This window comes from Podarcis pityusensis, assembly GCF_964106645.2.
Source record: "Podarcis pityusensis genome assembly, chromosome: 2".
NCBI classification, from domain to species: domain Eukaryota; kingdom Metazoa; phylum Chordata; class Lepidosauria; order Squamata; family Lacertidae; genus Podarcis; species Podarcis pityusensis.
In genome coordinates, this window is record NC_138029.1 from 11,140,400 (window position 1) to 11,164,732 (window position 24,333).

General features: G+C 46.4%; 5 protein-coding genes across 5 annotated transcripts; 3 read left to right on the forward strand and 2 right to left on the reverse strand.

Annotated features, from left to right (window-relative positions):
• The first annotated feature begins 13,022 nt into the window (after window positions 1–13,022).
• On the forward strand, window positions 13,023–13,541 carry LOC308471818 (histone H4). Its single transcript, XM_080996103.1, has one exon. The coding sequence runs from the start codon at window positions 13,041–13,043 to the stop codon at window positions 13,350–13,352; it is 312 nt and encodes a 103-aa protein (XP_080852229.1). The 5' UTR covers window positions 13,023–13,040; the 3' UTR covers window positions 13,353–13,541.
• Window positions 13,542–15,057: 1,516 nt separating this feature from the next.
• Window positions 15,058–15,859, forward strand: LOC308468713 (histone H2A type 2-C). Its single transcript, XM_080991098.1, has one exon. The coding sequence runs from the start codon at window positions 15,328–15,330 to the stop codon at window positions 15,715–15,717; it is 390 nt and encodes a 129-aa protein (XP_080847224.1). The 5' UTR covers window positions 15,058–15,327; the 3' UTR covers window positions 15,718–15,859.
• Window positions 15,860–16,115: 256 nt separating this feature from the next.
• On the forward strand, window positions 16,116–17,841 carry LOC308472295 (histone H3.2). The gene has a single exon (XM_080996985.1). The coding sequence runs from the start codon at window positions 17,187–17,189 to the stop codon at window positions 17,595–17,597; it is 411 nt and encodes a 136-aa protein (XP_080853111.1). The 5' UTR covers window positions 16,116–17,186; the 3' UTR covers window positions 17,598–17,841.
• Window positions 17,842–18,257: 416 nt separating this feature from the next.
• Window positions 18,258–18,834, reverse strand: LOC308472447 (histone H4). The gene has a single exon (XM_080997322.1). The coding sequence runs from the start codon at window positions 18,824–18,826 to the stop codon at window positions 18,515–18,517; it is 312 nt and encodes a 103-aa protein (XP_080853448.1). The 5' UTR covers window positions 18,827–18,834; the 3' UTR covers window positions 18,258–18,514.
• Window positions 18,835–20,536: 1,702 nt separating this feature from the next.
• On the reverse strand, window positions 20,537–23,729 carry LOC308471068 (transmembrane and death domain protein 1-like). The gene is made up of 2 exons (XM_080994997.1): window positions 23,653–23,729; window positions 20,537–21,517 (listed from the first exon to the last, which is right to left on the reverse strand). Exon 2 carries the CDS (start codon window positions 21,505–21,507, stop codon window positions 20,605–20,607), a length of 903 nt encoding a protein of 300 aa, XP_080851123.1. The 5' UTR covers window positions 21,508–21,517; window positions 23,653–23,729; the 3' UTR covers window positions 20,537–20,604.
• Window positions 23,730–24,333: the final 604 nt, after the last annotated feature.

The window sequence follows — 24,333 nt, forward strand, 5'->3', positions numbered from 1 at the left end:
AGGTTGTCTACAGTAGCCCTTTCCTAACTACCCCCCCACACACTTTTTTTAAAAGTGGATTTGTCGTGACCAAGTGCTTTGACCCGCTTTAATTTAATTTAATCTAAATTTCTGGTGTGTGATTGAATCCCGCCCACTAAATACGGACGGTTTGGAGGTGACCTAAATTGGAATGGGGAGCTGATTATAAGGTTGTGTGCTGCTTATTTGGTCACCTAATCAAGGTTTGAATTTGCACATTAGCAACCCACTGGGGCAGGGATTATAACATAAACAGAAGGACCACCGGTTTCCTTTGCTGATCATCTTTAGGGGGGCTGATGTGCTTTGAGTTGCAGGTGCAAGGATTACTGCTGGTGCAACAGGGCTTTCCCCCTTTTCTCCCGCAGTGAGTGCCCCTTGCCACCCCCCAGATCTGCTCCACAGGGTTGAGGGAGAACAGATTTAGGGCAGCAGGAAAAGGGGAGAATTCCATTTCACAAGGAGCTATCGGAACGCTCACCTTAGCACTGTGATGGATTTTAATTGGTTATAAACATGAGTTCCTAGAAATATGCTGGAATCCTTATGCAAATACGTTACAAAGCTAAATGTAAATATATTTTGCTGGCAAGATCCTAACAGACAATGCCCAGAGCTGGTAGCTCAATTTTGGTTTAACATGGATTGCCTTCCACAACTAATTTCGAGTCTATTCAGTCGATGGTGATGATGGAATAGGACGTCCTTATTTTCATCAGAGAAATGTTGAAGGGTATGGTGTTAGATAGTTATCGCCTCATCACTAATTGAGTGGTACCTCGGGTTATGAACTTAATTCGTTCAAGAGGTCTGTTCTTAACCCAAAACCGTTCTTAACCTGAGGCGCGCTTTCGCCAATGAGGCCTCCCACCGCCGCACGATTTCTGTTCTCATCCTGGGGCAAAGTTCTCAACCCGAGGTACTACTTCCGGGTTAGCGGAGTTTGTAACCCAAAGCATTTGTAACCTGAAGTATTTGCAACCTGTATAGTGGAACCTTGGTTCTCAAACGCCTTGGTACTCAAAAATTTCGGCTCCTGAACGCTGAAAACACGGAAGTAAGTGTTCTGGTTTTTTAACGTTTTTTGGAAGCCGAACGTCCGATGCGGTTGTCGGCTATTGTTTCCAGGGCGCCTGCGCCGATCAGAAGCTGTACCTTGGTTTTCAAATGTTTTGGAAGTCGAACGGACTTCCAGAACGGATAACAGTGGTACCTCAGGTTAAGAACTTAATTCGTTCTGGAGGTCTGTTCTTAACCTGAAACTGTTCTTAACCTGAAGCACCACTTTAGCTAATGGGGCCTCCTGCTGCCACTGGAGCACAATTTCTGTTCTCATCCTGAAGCAAAGTTCTTAACCCGAGGTAATATTTCTGGGTTAGCCGAGTCTGTAACCTGAAGTGTATGTAACCCGAGGTAGCACTGTATGTTCGAGAACCAAGGTACCACTGTATCCCTTTTTAATGCAAGGTACTTCTCCTCCTCCTCCTCCTCCTCCTCCTCCTCCTCCTCCTCCTCCTCCGCCTCCTCTGTTTGTCTGTTGTCTGTCTGTCTGTCTGTCTGTCAGCCTGCCTGCCTGCCTGCCTCCCCCCCTCCCTCATGCAGACAGCCCAGAGGAGCAGCCCTGGGGAGTACACTGGTGGGTTGGCTCCTAGCCACTCCAAGCCAGAGTGCAAGAGGCACACCCTGGGCCTCCACCCTAGGCAGGCACCGGCCTAGACCTAGGTATGCCGCTGTCTGCACCTGACCAAGGAAAGAATTTGGCCCACCTTCCACTTTGGTAAGCATCAGTGGGTAGGCAATCAGGTGCAATCTTGTCTCTGCTTCTCCCTAGGAACTGTTTGGGATGTGCATAAAAGATGCAATATTTGGGGGGATGGGGGAAGGTTTGCAGAAGTCCAGAATGAGTTCCCCAAACTTTCAGTACATGCGCATAAACATTTGACATTTACGTTACCGAACTGTGTTAGACGTTAAATGATGAGATGCAAAGGCATATTAGGCCATTTTAGATGTAGCAGAGGTGTATTGGCATGCATTTATGAAATACTGATGGAAGTGGAATCTAAGCGTAATAAATTCAAGATGCAATGGGGAAAGATATTAAAATCAGTTTCTCAGATTGGAAAAAAAAATGGAAATATATTTATAAAGCGGGATTAATGGATACATTGAATGTGGCATTTAAAGAAAGCTTCTGTAAGATAATCTCACAGTGGGTACTGCGAGCCGGCAAAGGTTGAATGAAATGTACAGACACAAATGTAATGTATGTTTGAGATGTAGGAAAAAGATGAAAGAGGCTGATTTTCTCCACCGTATTTCGTGGAGCTGGAAAGTTGCAAAACCATTTGGAATGAGAATTACTGACAAAATGTTACAGAAGATAAATCTGTTTTTTCTCCAAGAGCAATACTTCTGAATTATATATATATATGATGATTGAAAGTATGCTCACAGCTGCAAAGAGGGTTTTGCCCCAAACTGGAAAAAATCTAAGGCTGCTGAGTCCTGACACAGAACGTCAGCATCCAATATCCCATATTATTTTCAGATAATGAACACAGCAGCTGTACACATGCCATCAGATAGAGAAAATGGGTTGAAATGGTGGGGGAAATGTATGGGTTTTAGGAAAGGACCTACAGAACTGTGTGAGACATCAAATATTATACATTTTATGTGAATTTTCTTTCTCTCTCATCTTGAGTTTGATTTAGATAGCTAAAGGATGTTGTAAAGAATCATTTGAAAATGTGGATGTGTTCAGTCTGCATATTTAACTCAAAGGCTTTTGCAATAATTCGCCATATTTTGGTTGACCCTCATAAAAGATATTGCCAATCTATGGGGTTTGGAGCTTCTTATAGACCTGCATGGCTGCCTTTGTATGATATTATATTATAAAGGTAAGGTATTTTAGCTTTTTTACATCTTAAAAAGCAGAGACAGCACCTTGCCGACAAAGATCCGTATAGTTAAAGCTAAGGTTTTCCCAGTAGTGATGTATGGAAGTGAGAGCTGGACCAGAAAGAAGGCTGATCGCCGAAGAATGGATGCTTTTGAATTATGGTGCTGGAGGAGACTCTTGAGAGTCCCATGGACTGCAAGAAGATCAAACCTATCCATTCTGAAGGAAATCAGCCCTGAGTGCTCACTGGAAGGACAGATCCTGAAGCTGAGACTCCAATACTTTGGCCACCTCATGACAAGAGAAGACTCCCTGGAAAAGACCCAGATGTTGGGAAGGATTGAGGGCACAAGGAGAAGGGGACGACAGAGGACAAGATGGTTGGATAGTGTTCTCGAAGCGACTAACATGAGTTTGACCAAACTGCGGGAGGCAGTGGAAGACAGGAGTGCCTGGCATGCTCTGGTCCAGGGGGTCACGAAAAGTCGGACACGACTAAATGACTAAACAACAAAACATTATATGATATATGATAATAATTTAAAACTACCCTTGATGAAATTTCTTCTTCCACAAAATTACTAAAGGAGTTTTGTCTACCTAGGTGTTTGAGAAGCACAACAACCCAATGGTTCCCAACAGGGTGCCAACTTGAATAAAATATTGGGGAGGGGGCAGGTAAGCCCCACTTGGCATAACAGATCACATGACACAGTGCACCCACACCATTTGAATGGCAGTGTCCATCAACTTGGGGGGGGGAGGTTCCAGCCATCTCAAATATTCTTTTGGGGGGCCGAAGGGACCTTGGCCCCTAGGAGTTAGCTCCTAGGGTTCCCAAATTTCCCCATGTGTGGACCACTTGAAAATCGCTGAGGATCGCAGCAGACCATTTTTTTCTGCCTGCTATAGCAATTGTAGATGCTGTCTGTTTTTTAATTGCATTTTTATTGCCTCCTCCATTTCTTCTATTGGATTTTATTGGATTGCAATGTGAGTTCTATGGTAAGTGTTCTTCACAGATTCACCGCAAATCACCGAAACGAAGCTCACAGACCACTGGTGGTCTGTTGAGGACCACAGTTTGGGAACCATGACCAATGCCAGATTTACATATAAGCTAAACAAGCTATAGCTTAGGGTCCCACTTTCTTGGGCCCCCCAAAAAAATTAGAAGGGAAAAAACCTGGATGTACATTTCCAAAATACAGTGGTACCTCGGGTTACATACGCTTCAGGTTACATACGCTTCAGGTTACAGACTCTGCTAACCCAGAAATAGTACCTCGGATTAAGAACTTTGCTTTAGGATGAGAACAGAAATCGTGCGGTGGCAGCAGGAGGCCCCATTAGCTAAAGTGGTGCTTCAGGTTAAGAACAGTTTCAGGTTAAGAACGGACCTCCGGAACGAATTAAGTACTTAACCCGAGGTACCACTGTATAAGATAAAAAACAAATAAAAAAAACCCTACATACAGCAACAGTGTTTTGGGTTGTGTTGGCTCCTTTGATGTAAGTAATGGGCCCCGCCTGCTAGCCTGCTCCCTAAAATATCACTGGTTTGCTTATTTCTATATACAGTGGGACAGAGGGACACGGGCGGCACTGTGGTCTAAACCACTGAGCCTTTTGGGCTTGCCGATCTAAAGGTTGGCGGTTCGGATCCCCGCGACGGGGTGAGCTCCCGTTTCTCGGTCCCAGCTCCTGCCCACCTAGCAGTTCGAAAGCATGCCAAAAATGCAAGTAGATAAATAGGTACAGCTCCGACGGGAAGGTAAACAGTGTCTCCGTGCGCTGCTCTGGTTTCACCAGAAGCAGCTCAGTCATGCTGGCCACATGACCTGGAAAAACTGTGGACAAACGCCGGCTCCCTTGGCCTGTAAAGCGAGATGAGCACTGCAACCCCAGAGTCGTTCACGACTGGACTTAACTGTCAGGGGTCCTTTACCTTTACCTTTATATACAGTGGTACCTTGGTTCTCAAACTTAATCTATTCCGGAAGTCTGTTCCAAAACCAAAGCTTTCCAATTAATAATTATTTCACTATTAATATACTTCTTCTTAATTGTATTTCACTATTAATGTACTTCTTCTTAATTATATTTCAGTTCAAGAATTACTATGATAAAATACATATTTTGTTATGTGCAAATGCCTTTAGATACCTATTAGATACCATAAATTACCATATGGCATATATTCAACACAAAAAACAGCGACAATTTGTTGTTGACAAAGGACAGCTGGACATAGAAAGGGCCCCATTACCTTCAGCAGCTTAGGGCCTCATCAAACCTAAATCCGGCCCTGACTGTGACATAGGCAATCTGCAAAAGAGGACCAGACAGTTACTTTCGACATCTTTCATTGTCTCAAGTAGGAACCAAGAGGTGGGGAGATTCAAGAAAAGAACCTTGAATTGTTTACAGAATGACAGGTGGAGCAGGAATCACTTTTGCTCTGCTTACTTGACCTCCTTTACGAAGAGGAAATAGAACAGAAAATCCCCAACTCATGCAATCACGGGCACATGTGTTCGATAGGGTTGAACTATTTTATTTAAGGAGGGAGGGAGCAGGAAATGATGTACTTGCTCTTCTTATTGACTAGCGTTTATTTGTAAAGAAAAGAAACACAATTGTTTCTAGCTCACCCAACTTTTTAAAGCTGTACAAATACCATTGAAAGTAACAACGGCTGTGTACGGACCATTCATTTAAAGGACATGACAGCCCCCAAAGGACATTGGAAGCCACAGTTTGTTAGGAGTACTGGGGATTGCAGCTCTAAACTACAGTCTCCAAGATCCTTTGGGAAAGTGGGAAATGTGGTTTGTCAAGGGTTCTGGCAATTGTCACTCTGTGAGGTCTAAACTACAGTTTCCGGGATCTGAGTGGTTCAAGTGCTTTAAATGGTGTGTACCAACGACACGTCCCGAAACTGTTCCGTGTCTGCAAGCCCATTCCTATGCAAAGCTAGGCATGTCAAAATGCATTGAAAACAATGGAGAGAGGAGGTGGCCCTATTTTCCAGCGACAGTACCGTATTTACAGAAGCCATCCTGGTTTCTGATTTGATCCCAGGATGTCCCACTTTCCCTTAGGACGTCCCTGTTTTCATCGGAGAAATATTGGAGGGTATGGAGTTATGTAACCCCTAAAACAAGGAGATAAGTAACTAGACATTAGAAGACATCTGAAGGCAGCACTGTATAGGGAAGTTTTTAAAAAAATGTTTAATGCTTTATTGTGCTTTTATATATGTTGGAAACCGCCCTGAGTAAATGGGGCAACCCAGTGAGTTGTGTGGGGTATAAATAATACAATTATTATTATTATTATTATTATTATTATTATTATTGAATAGGACGTCCCTATTTTCATCAGAGAAATCTTGGAGGGAAGCCGCTCAGAGTGGCTGGGGCAACCCAGTCAGACAGGTGGGGTATTATTATTATTATTATTATTATTATTATTATTATTATTATTTTATTATTATTTTATTATTATTATTAACAATAACAATAATAATAGAATAGGACATCTCTATTTTTGTTGGAGGGTATGTGATACATGGCTGCAAACTTATGGCGTGCTTATTTAGTTAGGACACTATTCAATGCACTCTAATTCTGGAGCTGTTGTTTTAAGAACAATTACCTTTAGATTACAGGTTATTAGACAATCCTATTCAGAGGCGGGTTCTGCAAGTTCAGAATTGCCTGACCCAGCCTGTGGGGTGTTCTATCCTTTCTTAATCATGGAAATCTTTTTTACAGTCCCTGTTCCTATGCCTCAAAAAGGCATAGGCATTTGAGAAGCAAAACCTTTACCTGGTATGGAGATGCTTTCAGAAAATGCTATGCCTGTTCAGTGTCTGTGTAAACTGCTAGTGAGGGCAGAGGAAGTAGACCTGATTAGGGAAAACCCAAGCAGTGGCATACAAACACCTCAGGGCAATTTCCTCACACCTAAAAAGAAAGGCCAACAAAGTATTTCATTGTTTCAATGTCTGCTTTGTCATGAAGGTTGTGTAAGGGATTGATCCTTGCCCTAATTTTAGGCAAATGAGCTCTAATTTGCCATGCCCCAAAGACATGATGCAGTGCGACTGCACCAAGGGCTGTGGCGTGCAAAAGGCAGTGCAACTGTGTTGGCGGCTGGAGTGTGCAATTTCCCCATTGACCCCAGTCACGTCTGTGGATCTGCTTCACCGTCTTTGATTGGGGAGAAGGCAAAGGCAAGTGAGAGGCAAAGAATTAAGTCTTAAGAGAACTAAAACCTAGGCAAAAAGTGTGGCAGTCACATGTACACATGGTTGGGGGGGTTGTTATAAGAATTTGAAGGACTTATATATATAAAATAGATGTTCCTAAATGTACCAAGCAAACACATACAAATATGCAAACCACATGTCTGAAACCCACAGCAAAGTCCTGAAACCATTTTCTCTCTCCCAAAATGACCTCAAATATTTATCTGCAAGGTCAAAGGAAATGGGAAATCTCCCCATTGTCTCTTTCACAAATCCTGTCTTAAGGGCACATTTAAGATATGAATAGGGTGTGAGCCTATGACATGGATTCAGGAACTGAGTAACAAAACAGTGGCCAGGATGCCCAGGTAATCCAATCAAGCAACCTAGCAGACAAGAGAAAAAAACAACACACTCAGATCTCTGTTGTAGACAGCCTTTTCTGTGATGTATGTATTATGTTTCTGGGGGGTGGCCTTGGGCTACACCCCTTCTGTTCTTAGTAGCTCAGAGAAGGTATGGGAACCTTCAAGCTTCAAAGAGGTTCAGAAGTTAACCTCTAAAGAGAAAACATTAACCTCTAAAGAAGTTAACCTCTAAAGAGAAAACATTTGCTCAGTTTAGGAATCAAAATGGTTCCAGGTTGGTCTTTCTGTGCTGATCTATGTACGGGCTTGGTTGGTACGCTTATGAACATTACCATATATCTAAGACCTCAAAATTCCTATCACACCTGACCATTAGGTCCAGTCGCGAACCAGAGGTTAACTTCTGAACCATTCCCACCACCCTTCTGAGTAATACCCCTCCCCACCTTCTCACTATATAGAAGGGTCTGGCAACTTCTGTTTCAGTGTATCTGAAGAAGTGTGCTTGCACACGAAAGCTCATACCAAGAACTAACTTAGTTGGTCTTTAAGGTGCTACTGGAAGGAATTTTTTTGTTTTTCCTCTAAAGATGCTGAGCCTTGGCTTAATGCCATGAAGGCTGAAGTTGATTCAGCCCCAAGGGCCATGATGGCTTTTGTCTCCCTGGCAGTATCCCAACAACAGGTTATGGGCGCAGCAGAAGCGTCCTGGGCCCATAACCTGTTGTTGGGATACTGCCAGGGTGGCAGTATCCCAACAGTTTCTGGGGGTGGTCTTGGACTCCAGGGCGGGGAATTTAAAATGTCTATAAAAGGGCTTGCACACCTTTGTTCTGGGTCCTCCTGAAGGAATGGGTTATGCCCTGGGTTATATCTTATGTCCTGACCACAAAGACCACAGACCCAGTCTGGGAACAGCACCAGAGTGTGTTCTCAGAGATGATGACCTCTTGCTCCGAGATAAGAGTAGGAACAGGAAGATCCTTTTATGGTCAGAAGTACAGGAAGGAATACCCTTTTATGGTCAGAAGTATAGGAAGGAATACCCTTTTATGGTTAAGAATACCAGAGCAGGAACATATGTGATGTCAACCTGCATACATAGGCTGACGTGGTTGGATTCCTAGGGAAGGAGGGAGAGGGTGCCTGGAGGATATATATACTGTATGAAATTTCTCATTTCTTTGGACTTGCTGTGAACTGATCACGCAAGTGCCTTCTGCATTCCGGAGAGCAGAATAAACTCTTTCTTTGAACCAAGCTCGGTGTCATTTGACTTCCTTCCTCCCGTCCGGGAGCAACGCAGACCCAATCGGTGAACTCCAATAAGGCTACACTCCTCCTCTCTCCTGTGTGTGGGGGGAGCACCCTGTTGCAACAGCTTTAATAAAGATCAGGCTTATAGCCGCTTTGCTTTTGTACATCCTGGTCTGGTCTCTGTTCATTTCCCGACCAGTTTGAGCCTTAAAAGGCAGGCTCCCTCCGAAGGTCCAGTCTTCCTTAAGAAGCTGAACCCCTTGAAGGGACCCCATTTTTATTCTTATTTCAGGGTGGTTTGTAGTCAGTGGGAACAGGCAGTGATCAATGCACTTCTTAATTGGCCAGTGAAATTATTTTGCTTTTAGGTGACAGTCGCTGCCTGGTCGTAGATGATGATGATTTCTTCCCCCTAAACTCACTTCGCTACGTCTCCCTCCTCCCAGCCCCCCATAAACATGTGTGCAATATTTAGCAGATTGGATTTCATGCACTTGATGCATCGGACTTTCAGCTTTTAAGCCGCTGCGGGAATTTTCATACTAGCCTAGGAGCGCTTCTACAATACTAACGCAACATGCACATGAAAGCAGCTTAATTCCAGCTGTCTGATTGGTTAACTCCATCACTGGGGCTCTCGGTTGATGGATATAAATGAAGTGGCTTGCACTGCCCCCATTCCCATTGGATAGAAAGAGTAGCTCGGCTTCCAATTGGTTAAATGTAGATACTCTCCTTTTCTGTTGGTTTTCTTTTGGGTCCTATGCTTAAAGATATCCAAGAGCCTATACAGAGTCCTTACATAGGTTCCCTATTGGTAGGAGAAGATAACAGAGGCCAACCAGAGAATATTGAGAAGCAAAGCAGCTAGTGAGCCTGATCTTTATTGATCTGTTGCAACAGGGTGCTCCCCTCACCCACATGAGTGGAAGAGGAACCCAGAAAAATGGTGTGCAGGGCCTTATAAAGACTTTTGAAATTGCCACCCTGTAGATCAAGACCACCCCCAGAAACATCATACATCCATCACAGAAGGGGTGTAACCTAAGACCACCCCTCAGATACATCATACCTATATCACAAAAAAGGCGGTCTAAAACAGAAATTTTGAATGTTGTTTTTCTCCTGCCATTGTTTATCTCCTGTCTGGCAGGTTACTTGATTGGATTGCCTGGGGAGCCTGGCCAGTCTTTTGTAATGATAAATACTTAGTTCCTGGGCCAGATCACAGGCTCACACCCTATTCATATCTTAAAAGTGCCCTTAAGACAGGATTTGCGGGGAAAGAGACAATGGGGAGGATTCCCACTTTGACCTTGCAGAGAAAACATTTGCTCAGTTTAGGAATCAAAATGGTTCCAGGTTGGTCTTTCTGTGCTGATCTATGTACGGGCTTGGTTGGTACGCTTATGAACATTACCATATATCTAAGACCTCAAAATTCCTATCACACCTGACCATTAGGTCCAGTCGCGAACCAGAGCAGCGCACGGAAGCGCCATTTACCTTCCCGCTGGAGCAGTACCTATTTATCTACTTGCACTTTGATGTGCTTTCGAACTGCTAAGTGGGCAGGAGCTGGGACCGAACAACGGGCACTCACCCCATCGTGGGGATTTGAACTGCCGACCGTCTGATTGGCAAGGCCTAGGCTCTGTGGTTTAGACCACAGCGCCACCCGCGTCCCATTACATTAGTGTGTACCAAACCTAAATTTCCTGGAGATGGTGAACCTATGCCTGGATTGTACTTCTTACCCATGTTACGGTAAAATCTGGGTGCGGGGCTACTCTGCCACCCAGCTCGTCGGACTAAGTCCGCGGGTCCCTGTGGAAGAAAAATGAGCTCAGCCGGAGACAGGAGCAAAACTGCAGAAGATCCAAGTTTATTGCGCAACAGGTTCAAGGCGAGATTGAACAACGAGAAAGGGGTGACATGAACTTTTGAAATTTTCCTCCATGTCCCAGAATACAGTGCAAAATACATCCCAGTTACATCATGAATACATTAAGAAGAGGTTGGGTTACACAGATTACATCACAAATACATTAGGAAGAGGTTGGGTTACACCGGATTAACATATGGAGGAGGGAGGGGGGAATATGCAGAGCTGGAGATATGCGCAGATAAGCACATCCTGAGAAGACAATGGTCCATGTATGCATAGTCTGTCACCTGGCATCGGCCCGGAGGAAGGGCTTGGCAGAGCTATTTGACAGGATTAGGGCCTTGACACCTTGCTTGAGGGATTATGGAGGACAGGGGAGGTGTCCTGGAGTCCTAGAGAAATTGAGCAAATTGGCACGTTGATTTTCTATGAATTTTATAGATTTTAGTCCCTTTTGACATTGGCAATTGGAAATAAATGGATATATTGTAGCGAAGAAGAAGGTGAAGAAGAAGACATGCCCCCCCCCTTCCGTATCACCCAATAATAATAACTGCTAGGTGGGCAGGAGCTGGGACCGAACAATGGGAGCTCACCCCGTTGCGGGGATTCGAACCACCAACCTTCCGATCGGCGAGGATTCAAACTGCCAACCTTCTGATCGGCAAGCCCTAGGCTCTGTGGTTTAGACCACAGCGCCACCCGCGTGGCACCCTGGTGTGCCTTGAATGATGGTCAGGGGTGCTGTGGGCAACCCTGGGCTCTGTCCCTCTTTCCTTCTCTCCCTCCTCTGATGCTTTCTCACACCTCTGCCTCTCAAAGGCTTGCACCCCTGTTTGTAGCCAGGACAGCTACTGCAGCTATCTCCTCAGGTGAATGGTGCCTCGGGGGGGGGGGGGGGCTGGCCAGGGGGTTCTCTACAGGCCCTGTAGGGCAGAGTGAGGACGCAGCTCTCTTTGGGGCAGAAGGGAGTGGTGCTCAGAGACCAGGGGTGGCATCTGCGGCTACCCAGAAGACTCCCAAGGAGTGGGGAGAGGAGAGGAGGCTGAGGGAACACTCCACAAGGGAGGGTGTTTGCAAAGGGGTGAGGGGCTGCCGGCTCTGCAGGCAAGGGGTGACCCAACTGGGCCCCTGAGCCCCACAGGGGTGCTGCAGAAAGAAGGTTGTTGGTCAAGGGATCCATGGACCCCAAAAGGTTGAAAACCTCTGGGCTTAGGGGATTGCTGCATTCTAATACTGGAAATTATAAAAACTCTTAGTGTTGCAGCATGTGATGAGTCACACCCTGGCCGGCACTTTCTTGATCTCCTGCCCTCGGGCAGAAGATATAGAAGTAGGATTAGTCGAACAACAGGGCAAAGAACAGCTTCTATCCGTGGGCTGTTAGGCTGCTGAATGAAAAGATAACAAGAGGGCAACTGATTTCGGGTTTGGTGGGTGTGCGTCAGTAAACGAGGGGAATTAAGACTAAGAGAGCTGAGTGGGGGGTGCTCGTGTAATCTCACTGTACAGTGGTACCTCAGGTTAAGTACTTAATTCGTTCTGGAGGTCCGTTCTTAACCTGAAACTGTTCTTAACCTGAAGCACCACTTTAGCTAATGGGACCTCCTGCTGCCGCCACTGCACGATTTCTGTTCTCACCCTGAAGCAAAGTTCTTAACCCGAGGTACCATTTCTGGGTTAGCGGAGTCTGTAAGCTGAAGCGTCTGTAACCTGAAGCGTCTGTAACCCAAGGTACCACTGTATACAAATTGTACAAGTGACAATAAAGTATTTCAATTATTGCTGTTATAATTGCAAAAGCATTTATTGCAGACCTTGGAAAGTAGGGTGCAATAGAAGCCTGGTATCTGAATTCTATTCTGTTGGGTTCAAACTCTTTTAATGATAATAATCCTCTCCAAATAGCATTTTCATAACGTCATTTAGTACGGACATCTTTGAAATCAAACCATGTGGAACGACGGAGAACTGAGCTATATCCTGGCAGAATTAACACTGCTTAAACCTTGCTGTTTCATAAGCACCATTAGGTTCTTCGCCTCAGTAACGGCAAGGTAGGCAAACTATAAGTCAGTGGAAATGTCTAAAACGTTTTTAAAACTCCAAAGAAACGTTCTACCTTTTGGCAGAAACCCCCCAGGGCTCTCAGAACGCGCCAAATCTCGAGTTTGAATTTGATTGGCCGATTCAGCCTGCCATTTACCCACCCAATCGGGGATAAGGGGGTGGAGCCTAACTGTTTCAGGCTGAAGTTTCCCCTCCGGTCGGATTCTACACTACATAAACAGAAAGCCAGCGCCGAGCTACTTCACTTCGGGGAGACGTTGGAAAGAGCCAGTCATGTCTGGTCGTGGCAAAGGAGGCAAGGGGCTCGGCAAAGGAGGCGCCAAGCGCCACCGCAAGGTTCTCCGAGATAACATCCAGGGCATCACCAAGCCCGCCATCCGACGTTTGGCTCGCCGAGGCGGAGTCAAGCGCATCTCGGGGCTCATCTATGAAGAAACGCGTGGCGTCCTCAAGGTCTTCCTGGAGAACGTCATCCGCGATGCGGTCACTTACACGGAGCACGCCAAGAGGAAGACAGTCACGGCCATGGATGTGGTCTACGCCCTGAAGCGGCAAGGACGCACGCTGTACGGCTTCGGAGGCTAAGCTCCCTACAGCACATAATAGTTCTCAAAAGGCCCTTTTAAGGGCCACTCAAATCTTTCTTAGAAAGAGCTGTAGACACTGCTTAAGAACTTAACTCAAAGCTTTAAAATCTTTAACCACTCCCGGGATGGACCTTAATCCAGGAAAGTCTTTCAAGTGCGGCAAAAAATAAACTAGTTACCCACCCTTTGGGAAGGTTCTAAATCTCAATGGTTTCTAGAGAGTGTTGCGTAATGACCGTGTCAGATGCAAGACCAAGGCTAAAGTTATTCACGAAGTGACTGGTGCCAACCTAACGTACCTTACTGGGTTGTTAGGGTGGGAAGGGCAGGCTGTAAACTGCCTTAAACTACTTGAAGGAAAGGTGGGGTATAAGTAAATAAATGAGCTGGGTTGAATGAGGTGCCACAGGGGAAGTAGGCATGCTTTTTGTTCCCCATTTGCTTCTTTCAAGTTGTACGCAGTTTGAACCAATGAAATGGTGAAATTATCAAATCAGCCAATCAGTGTGTGTGGCAAATATTACAAAATGCATGAGGCCTCATTAATCACAGAATCATAGAATTGTAGAGTTGGAAGGGACCCTGACAATCATCTAGTGCATGGGTAGGCAAACTAAGGCCTGGGGGCCAGATCCCGCCCAATTGTCTTCTAAATCCGGCCCGCAGACGGTCCGGGAATCAGCGTGTTTTTACATGAGTAGAATGTGTGCTTTTATTGAAAATGCACCTCTGAGTTATTTCTGGGGCATAGGAATTCGTTCATTAATTTTTTTCAAAATATAGTCCAGCCCCCCACAAGGTCTGAGGGACAGTGCACCGGCCTCCTGCTGAAAAAGTTTGCTGACCCCTGATCTAGTGAATCCCCCGCAACGCAGGAATATGCAGCTGTCCCATTTGGGAATCGAACTTGCTAATAAAGCATTATGAAGAAAGCCTTAAGTTGCCTGTTTAGAGGGCACCTAACGCAGCGCCTTGTATATATACATGTAATATTTCTGCTTTCGGATACTTACTTATTCCCCCCCCCCTTTTTTTTTTACTTCTGACAATAGATTCCTTTGCCCTTCCCAAAAGCAGGATAGGAGCACAGTCATAAGGATCCGTGCTGCGTGATGCATAAAAGCAATCAGGTATGTTAGATAACATTTATTTAGGGAATTTACTTAAAGACATTCCCATGGATTAGTTACCTAGTCATGCTTTATGAGCAGGGAGCAGGAACTAGGTGGATTTCATGTTTGCCCCATTCAATGCACGCCTGTGGCTGAAACGAAGGATTGAGGATGAGGAGGATGTGTTATAATGGACACTTAGATTCATAGTATTGTAGAGCTGGAAGGGACCCTAAAGTCATCTAGTCACACCCTCAACGCAGGAATCTCAGCTATGGGCTACTATTAAAATGAGGCTGCATTTTAAATTGTATCTTAACCTGTATTTTAAATTGCCCCCCCCCCCCCAATTATGTTTTTATTGTAATTTTACTGGTGTTAGCCGCCCTGAGGCCGGCTCTGGTCGGGGAGGGCAGGGTATAAATAAAATTTTATTATTATTATTATTATTAAAGCATCCAAGACACATGTGAATATGACCTGATTGCTGATAGTCTATGAAAGGTTCACCAAATAAAGAAAAAAGTTTGCTCGCAGTTGTTTTTCTCTCGGTCGGTCGCAGTAATTTTTTTTTTTTACCCGCGAGTAGCAAATGCCTCGGCATCATCCTCTTACATATGTAAAAGAGAGGATTGTAAAATACACGTTTCCTATTGGAAGCCTGCTTTGGCTGCTCTTTCTATTGATCAAAAACGAGAACCTTGCTTTTCATTGGTTGGTTTAAACCCGATGGTCTCTCCAGCCAATCACGGGCCGCGATTTACAAGTCAATGGAACGCATAAAAAGCTGAAAGTTCCCTTTCCGAATTCTAGCTCGCTGCGAGTAGTACGTCGGATTCGATCTCAGAGAAGAACTCAGCTATGTCTGGACGCGGGAAGCAGGGAGGCAAAGCTCGGGCTAAGGCCAAGTCTCGCTCTTCGCGGGCCGGCCTGCAGTTCCCGGTCGGCCGCGTACACCGCCTGCTTCGGAAAGGCAACTACGCCGAGAGAGTCGGTGCCGGGGCTCCGGTTTACATGGCTGCCGTGCTCGAATACCTGACCGCCGAGATCCTGGAGTTGGCGGGCAACGCGGCCAGAGACAACAAGAAGACTCGCATCATCCCTCGTCACCTGCAGCTCGCCATTCGAAATGACGAGGAGCTGAACAAACTCCTGGGCAAAGTGACCATCGCGCAGGGCGGAGTCTTGCCAAACATCCAGGCTGTGTTGTTGCCCAAGAAGACCGAAAGCCACAAGGCGAAAAACAAGTAAAGGCTCCAAACTTTTCGAGCAGCCTGAAAACCAAACGGCTCTTTTAAGAGCCACCCACGGTGTCAAAAGAGGAGCTGCGATTCTGGTTTGCTAAAATCGAGCAAGTAGAAATAAGATATTTAGTGCGTTTTTATACACAAAAGCAGGAGGCTAGTGAATCTTGATTTGGTTAGACTAAAGCTGTTCAGTTATCTAAGAGGGTCAAGCCAGTATAAAAAGACTGAGAGTAATAGTCTTTAAAGTAGACTAGCAATTCCAAATTGTCGAAAAAGGGCTTCCGGGTTACTTCGGACGCCATTTTCTTGTTTTGTTTCATGAGTTGTATTGCTAGAGCCTCACACGCTAGATCAGAGCTTTCCAAACTCGCGACACGTTAGTGTGCCGGCTGCAGTATGTAGGTGTGTCGCGCAAACTTAAAAACAGTTCGCTAGTAAAACTGAATTGCTGTGTCACCAACATAAAAAGTTTGGAAAGCTCTGCTCTAGATTAAGGTTGAAGCCAAAAGACTTGCGCTTTCTCACTTGGGTCTTCAGTAAGAAATGTATCTGCCCTAGTTCATGAATTCACCCTGCCATTGTAGTCCATCGCTTTTAGCCTCGTATTGCTGACTGCTGAAGCAAAGACTAGTTGTCACAGGCCTGCAGTTTCTAAGCAACATCGGATGCCCCATATTCAACACTTTCCAAAAACTACCAAGGTACACGTCAGCTGGGGGTCCATGATCTATTCTTAATTTAAGGAAACTGCAGACGTGGGGGGGGGGAGTTCGCAGTAGCCCGGTTTTATTCCCCACTGGATACTTTCCCACCCGTTCCGGGGGGGAAAAAGAAAGTATTGCGACCCCTTTCATCACACCAGTTGCTGTAGCAAAGGGCTTCATCGCCTCCCTCTGTTTTCCTGTAATCCACTTAGCAAAGTCGATTGCCGGTTTCTTGAATTCCTATCTCCAAAACAAAAATCCGATCACTTCCGGGGTAGTTTGTAATCAGAATGGTTAAGCAATGTTTCCAAATGGTGGTGAAATTTATGTTCCCGCCACTCGCCCTGTCTGTGGCAATGGGAGCAGATTGCAACAAAACACTAGCTTCTTTAATTTGTCCCTTCAAACGCCTGCCAAACCAATAACTCGACTGAATGTGATTGGAAACGCCTGGCGCTCCATTGACTCGAATTCAGATCCTCGCAAAGCAAGATTTTAATATATCAAATCGGAAGCTGGCGGTGTGTGCGTGACTCTACCCTTTCTGATCTCTTATGCCGGGGGGTTGACGTAACAGGGGAGAATGAAGGAAATACCCAATCGCGAACAAGCCCGGGAATTTCAAATGTTTCCAACGGCTACATGGCTATTTTCAGCCAATCAGAACAAAGCGAGCGAGCTATATAAATGGTCCGCACGCAGGCGGCTTGCTCATTTTGATTCCCGGCGAAGGCGAAGGTAGAGAGATTGGTATTTGCTGCAAGGAGGAATGGCTCGCACCAAGCAGACCGCTCGCAAGTCCACTGGCGGGAAGGCTCCGCGCAAGCAGCTGGCCACCAAGGCAGCTCGGAAGAGCGCTCCGGCCACAGGCGGCGTGAAGAAGCCCCACCGCTACCGCCCGGGCACCGTCGCTCTGCGCGAGATCCGCCGCTACCAGAAGTCCACGGAGCTGCTGATCCGCAAGCTGCCTTTCCAGCGCCTCGTGCGGGAGATCGCCCAAGACTTCAAGACCGACCTTCGCTTCCAGAGTTCGGCAGTGATGGCTCTGCAGGAGGCCAGCGAGGCTTACCTGGTGGGCCTCTTCGAGGACACCAACCTGTGCGCCATCCACGCCAAGAGGGTCACCATCATGCCCAAAGACATCCAGCTGGCGCGCCGCATCCGTGGCGAGAGGGCTTAAAAGGGAGCCGCAGCCAGCCGCTCTCGCTTTCCGCCACCCACCCACCCAAAGGCTCTTTTTAGAGCCGCCACTCTTTCAAGAAAAAAGCTGAAGTCACATTTCTGCCACGATTGTGTGAATCGCTTCGTACTTTCGCAGTATATATGTCGCCTTAGCCGTCCCTATAGCCATGTAAAATTAATCTTACTGGGGTACCTGAGACATACCCGAAGAATTGATAAACTAAAACTGCTTAATTTTTCTTTCCCCCGCTTTTTTAAAAATTTAGATCTCGGAGGTTTACAGCATAAAAATACAAGATAAAACAGAATAAAAACATGCCAGTTACCTCGATTAATGTGAACTTATGTACCAACTAGTGAGATGCATTCCTAGTAGCCAAAAGGCACCTCAGCTAAAGCAAAATTTTAGGCTCCAGGTGTAAGTTACAAACATTTGTTCCTCTCTCGAATCTGTTAGTTTCTTGGTAAACCCACTAAGGTTAAGTGAAGCAGTTTTTCATAGGAATAGTGATTCTGCGGTGCAAACGTGAAAGTCCATGTAGTGTATAACCTCTCCCCCCCACACACACACACCGCCCCAAATCAGCTATTTGCATGGCTGCGTCTGTGGGACTCTGGTGGGATGTATGCAGTGTTCAAAACCACCCCTGAAGCCAGCTTCTAGGTTTATTCAGAAGGAATATTCATTGCCCCCCCTCCCCGCGCTCCCAAGATTTGTAGTTTCCAGTTTAAAGGCACACTAGTTTAAAAAGGCAGCTTCCGCCTTCTAAGTTTGTGGCAAGATTGGGCTTTAGGTACATCATGAAATTGCAGATATGCACATTTGCTTCGAAAGAAGCGATAAAGCTCTTTTGAGAGAGAAAGTGGTTGGCCCTTAAAAGGGCCTTTTGAAAGCGATTGTTTTCAGTACGGAGCTTAACCTCCGAAGCCGTACAGCGTCCGTCCTTGCCGCTTCAGGGCGTAGACAACGTCCATGGCCGTGACAGTCTTCCTCTTGGCGTGCTCCGTGTAAGTGACCGCATCGCGGATGACGTTCTCCAGGAAGACCTTGAGGACGCCACGCGTTTCTTCATAGATGAGCCCCGAGATGCGCTTGACTCCGCCTCGGCGAGCCAAACGTCGGATGGCGGGCTTGGTGATGCCCTGGATGTTGTCTCGGAGAACCTTTCGGTGGCGCTTAGCGCCTCCTTTGCCGAGCCCCTTGCCTCCTTTCCCACGACCAGACATGACTGACTCTTTCCAACGGCTCCCCGAAGTGAAGTGGTTCGGCGTTACGTTTCTGTTTATGTAGTGTAGAATCCGACCGGAGGGAAAACTTCAGCCTGAAACAGTTAGGCTCCACCCCCTTATCCCCGATAAGGGTAAATGGCAGGCTGAATCGGCCAATCAAATTCAAACTCGAGATTTGGCGCGTTCCGAGAGCGCTGAGGGTTTCTACCCAAAGGTTTACTGATCAGAACGTTTCTTTTAAGATTCTCGTAACATTTGTGAGAGTATATTTCCACTATTTACAGAATATATTTTTGCAAAATCGTGTGGTCATTTCTAATCACAAATCGCAAGCCCACTGTTGTTTTACTTCTTTCCTTCTCTTTAAAGAAATCTCTGTGCTTTTCCAATTATTGACGAGAAAAGCTTAAAGAGGACTTATATCGACTGAAACAGTTAGGTTGAAGCGACTTTAATTCTGCCTTTGATTGTGACTCAGTTGGTATCTCCTCCTCTGTAGTTTGGCTTTAAGGATGCCCATCTTAAACCACCATAAGTTATTTGGAGAGGATTATTGTTATTATTACAGCTGAAACAATAGGTTTAAAATCCCACTCTTAAAAGTTTTAACTCTGCACATACTACATGCCAGAGATTAGATTTTTTAAAGTGATTGTTTTCTACATATGCAGAATGCATCCGCTCCATTGCACCCCCACTTAAATAAGTTTGTAAGAGCATGCTAGTAACATTTAGCTTGGAAAGAGGAGCTTTTCAGTTTTGATTTGTTTTTCTCATTGCGGCTGCTTCTCCTTGCCCTGTTCAGAGCAAAGGGTGGAGGAGGAATTGATCAAACTTGGGAAGAGGACAGTCCTTTATTTTACTTCAAGAGGAGAGGAAATTCTGGCAGGAGCAATTTGACATGTAGGGAGCATCTACTGAAAGCCCCCCTTCTGTGCCACTAATAATACTACCAGACTTCTGTCATCTTATGCATTTCATGCCTTGCTGAGATTACACAGGGTATTAAGTAACCCAGGACAGTGTTTGGAAATTTGACCTAACATGCAGAGGTTTTTTTCATGCAGAGGTGTTTTTTTATGCCGCCTCCCATCAGATGTCAAGGAGATAAAGGACTACACAACTTTTAGAAGACATCTGAAGGCAGCCCTGTATCGGGAAGTTTTCAGTGTTTGAAGTTATATTATGTTTTTATGTGTGTTGGAAGCCACCCAGAGTGGCTGGGGCAAACAGTCAGATGGGCGGAGTACAAATAAATCATCATCATCATCATCATCAGAACAATGACCTGGCTCAACATGGCAATTGTTAAAAGGTAAAGGGACCCCTGACCATTAGGTCCAGTCATGACCGACTCTGGGGTTGCGGCGCTCATCTCGCTTCATTGGCCGAGGGAGCCGGCGTAAACTTCCGGGTCATGTGGCCAGCATGACTAAGCCACTTCTGGCGAGCCAGAGCAGCACACGGAAATGCGTTTACCTTCCCGCCAGAGCGGTACCTATTTATCTACTTGCACTTTGAGGTGCTTTCGAACTGCTAGGTTGGCAGGAGCAGGGACTGAGCAACAGGAGCTCACCCCATCGCGGGAATTCGAACCGCCGACCTTCTGATCGGCAAGTCCTAGGCTCTGTGGTTTAACCCACAGCGCCACCTGCGTCCCATGGCAATTGTTACGTTACTGTAAAACAAGCTCACATTTGGGGCCTCTTAAGCAAACATGTTTTATTTTTAATCTACATTCTCCATAATACAAGTTGCAATAAGGCTGGCTTTACTTAAGACCTAACAGTGGGATCTTTCTCCCAGTCTTCCTCGTTATCGTCGTCATCGCCGTAATCTTCCGTCTCACCACCGCGCTTCCCCAGATCATCAAATTGCTGAAATGAGTAGTAGATGGCCCCACGCTTGGGCAAAGGGGAGCGGAAAATCATATCCGGCACAGAGTCCCAGTTGGGCGTCGTGGGGGTGGGACTTTCTTGCTTCAGGATCCAGAAGAAAGAATAGACGGCTAGAGCCACCACGACAAAGGACGTGAGGAATCCCCCGACGACCCCCGTCACCAGTGGAGTGACCCACTGAAAGATACTCCTGTTGTATGGCGGCAGGGGCCTCCTCTCTATAATCAGCTCCAATTTGTCCCAATCCCCCTCTTCCAGCTGGGCCTGAGATCCCTCTCTCCGCAGCCGGCCTCCTACCCCCTCGCTCCCACCCATCTCGTTCTCTTCCAGGAGCAGCGAAGAGGTCAAGCGCTGGACCGTCTTGTGATATCCCTCCACGTTCTTCTTGATCTCCAGACTCTTGTCTTGGTTGAGGTTCTTGCCCAGCTCCAGGGAGACGTCGGGACGCCCGACGGCCTGGAGAGCCCTCGACAGGCGGTCCCAATACATGGCATCTCCTTCCGTCTCCAGCCAGCCGTTGAGGGTGGCTTTGCAGGCCTCGGTGGTGGCGATTTCCCGTCGCCTGCGAATGGGGTTCCTCTCCACTGAGAGGCGTTGGAGCTCTTCGTTCACGTTCTCTTCGGGCCCAATGAGCTTGGCATAGAAGGCCTGGCATTCCTCGGGGGACAGGAGCTCCGAGATGCGTCCCATCATGTGGCTGCCAATGTCGTCGGCCACCGTGTCGTCGGGCAAGGCAGGACGCACCAGGAGGAAAAGGGCTGTTCCGATGAGAATCAGCATTGAGGAAGTCCTGGAGCCAGAGAGAAGAGAGCATAGCTGTCAACCTACCCATATTTGGCGGGAAACTCCCTTATTCCAGCGCCGTTTCCCGCTGCTATCCCAGATAGTTGCTATCCTGTAAATTTCCCGGATTTCAAAGGAAGCAGCTCCTCTCCCTCCCGGCTCCCTGCCGGCCAGGGAAGCTCCTCAACTGCGTTGCTCGGCTGCCCAATAAGGAGTCTGAGAACGACTGGGGAGTGGAGCTTGCATGCCTTGTGCCAATCAAATCGGCCGCGTTGCCTGGGGACTCGCCTTTGCTCGGCGCTTCCCAGTGGAGAGGTGACGGTGGTTTTCCTTGCTGCATCCCCTTTGCCGGGTTCATGTGCTGTGGGAACCACCGCTTGAGGCTTCGTTTGGCTGCTGGCTTGGCTTTCTGCCTTTGGGCCTTTGGCTCGGAGGGGCTGTGTGTGTGTTCTCACCCTGAAGCAAAGTTCTTAACCAGAAGTACTATTTCTGGGTTAGCGGAGTCTGTAACCTGAAGTGTCTGTAACCCGAGGTACCACTGTATCAACTTGCACTTCGTGCTTTCGAACTGCTAGGAGCAGGGACCGTGCAACGGGAGCTCATCCCGTTGCGGGGATTCGAACTGCCAACCTTCTGATCGGCAAGCCCTAGGCTCTGTGGTTTAGACCACAGCGCCACCCGCATCCCAAGGACATCCTATTCTGCTGTTATCATCATCATCATCACCACCTCCTATGCTTTTCTAAACCGCAGGCATACAGATGTTTTTGTTCCTTCAAATGAGGATCAGCTACAATTCTTAGGAAGCAGAGGTCTGTAGATCTTCTAGTTTCTCTGTGTTTCTGCAGTGCTGTAGCACACACAAAACACCCACTGTTTCTCTACTACAAAGGTGTCCTATTTGGGAAGGGGAAATTGGCAGCCGAGTGCCTTTACAACTGTGTTTGTAGAGTGTGTGAATTTTGCAGAATGGCAGGAACTTGGGTGTCCATGGAATAAACAGGACTACAATAATTACTGGCCATCGTGACTGCCTGAAATCTTTCTGGGATATGATGTATTTAAGATGAATTATTATTATTATTATTATTATTAATAGTAATAATAATGCAGTGGTACCTCTGGTTACGAACTTAATTCGTTCCAGAGGTCCGTTCTTAACCTGAAACTCTTCTTAACCTGAGGTACCACTTTAGTTAATGGGGCCTCCCACTGCTGCTGCACGATTTCTGTTCTCATCCTGAAGCAAAGTTCTTAACCCGAGGTACTATTTCTGGGTTAGCGGAGTCTGTAACCTGAAGCGTATGTAACCTGAAGCATCTGTAACCCGAGGTACCACTGTAATAATAATAATATAATGATAATGATGATGATGATGATGATTATTTATACCCCAACCATCTGATTGGGTTGCCCCGGTCACTCTGGGCAGCTTCCAACATATATAAAAACATAATAAAACATTAAGCATTAATTTTCTGCTGCTCCAGAGAAGTGGACATGGAGCAATGGATCCAAACTACAAGAAAGAAGATTCCACCTAAACATTAGGAAGAACTTCCTGACAGTAAGAGCTGTTCGACAGTGGAATTTGCTGCCAAGGAGTGTGGTGGAGTCTCCTTCTTTGGAGGTCTTTAAGCAGAGGCTTGACAACCATATGTCAGGAGTGCTCTGATGGTGTTTCCTGCTTGGCAGGGGGTTGGACTCGATGGCCCTTGTGGTCTCTTCCAACTCTATGATTCTATGATTCTATGGAAAAAAAAACTTCCCTATATAGGACTGTCTTCAGATGTCTTCTCAAGGTTGTCTAGTTACTGAACTCCACACCCTCCAACATTTCTCTGATGAAAAGAGGGATCATGTCCTGAGGAAAAGTGGGACATTCCTGGATCAAATCAGAAACCAGGACAGCTTCTGTAAACCTGGGATTGTCCCAGGAAAATAGGGACACTGGGAGGGTCTGGAATCCACTTATGCTACCTTGAGATCCTTGGAGGAAAAGGTGGGAGAGGTAGAAATGCAGTGAAATGAATAAATAAAACATCATGAGATCTTGTCTTCTTTCTCTACATATAAGATTCGGCTCTGAGGGAAGGCTGGCTGTGAAGCGATTTTAAGTTGGGGACAAAGAGAGAGGGTTACCTGGCTTAACTCCCAGAACAGGGGACGTCTCTCTCGGAATATCACAGAGCAATTGCTGTGGAATTTTAAATCTCCTTGAGTATCTGATGTCATAAACGGAGGCAGAAGTCCACTTCCATTCTGCCTACTGGGAGAGGAGCTTGTGGCTGAGCTCAGCTACAACTCCCACCACCATTGGCCGTGCTAACTGGTGCTGATGGAAATTGTAGTTCAGCAGTTGTTGGAGATTCCTCGGCCCTGAAGGAAACTGCCTCAGATCTTGGGGTAGTTGTTGCCGGTCAGTGCTGACAACACTGAGGTAATTGAACCACTTGATATAAGGCAGTGCCAGATGTTTTGGGACTACAACTCCCATGATCCCTAGCTAGCAGAACCAGTGGTCAGGGATGATGGGAATTGTAGTCTCAAAACAGCTGGAGGGCCGAGGCTGAGGAAGCCTAGCTTAGATGGACTGTTTTCAACCTAGCTGGACCATAAAGAAGGCTGCTCGCCGAAGAATTGATGCTTTTGAATTATGGTGCTGGAGGAGACTCTTGAGAGTCCCATGGACTGCAAGAAGATCAAACCTATCCATTCTGAAGGAAATCAGCCCTGAGTGCTCACTGGAAGGACAGATCGTGAAGTTGAGGCTCCAATACTTTGGCCACCTCATGAGAAGAGAAGACGCCCTGGAAAAGACCC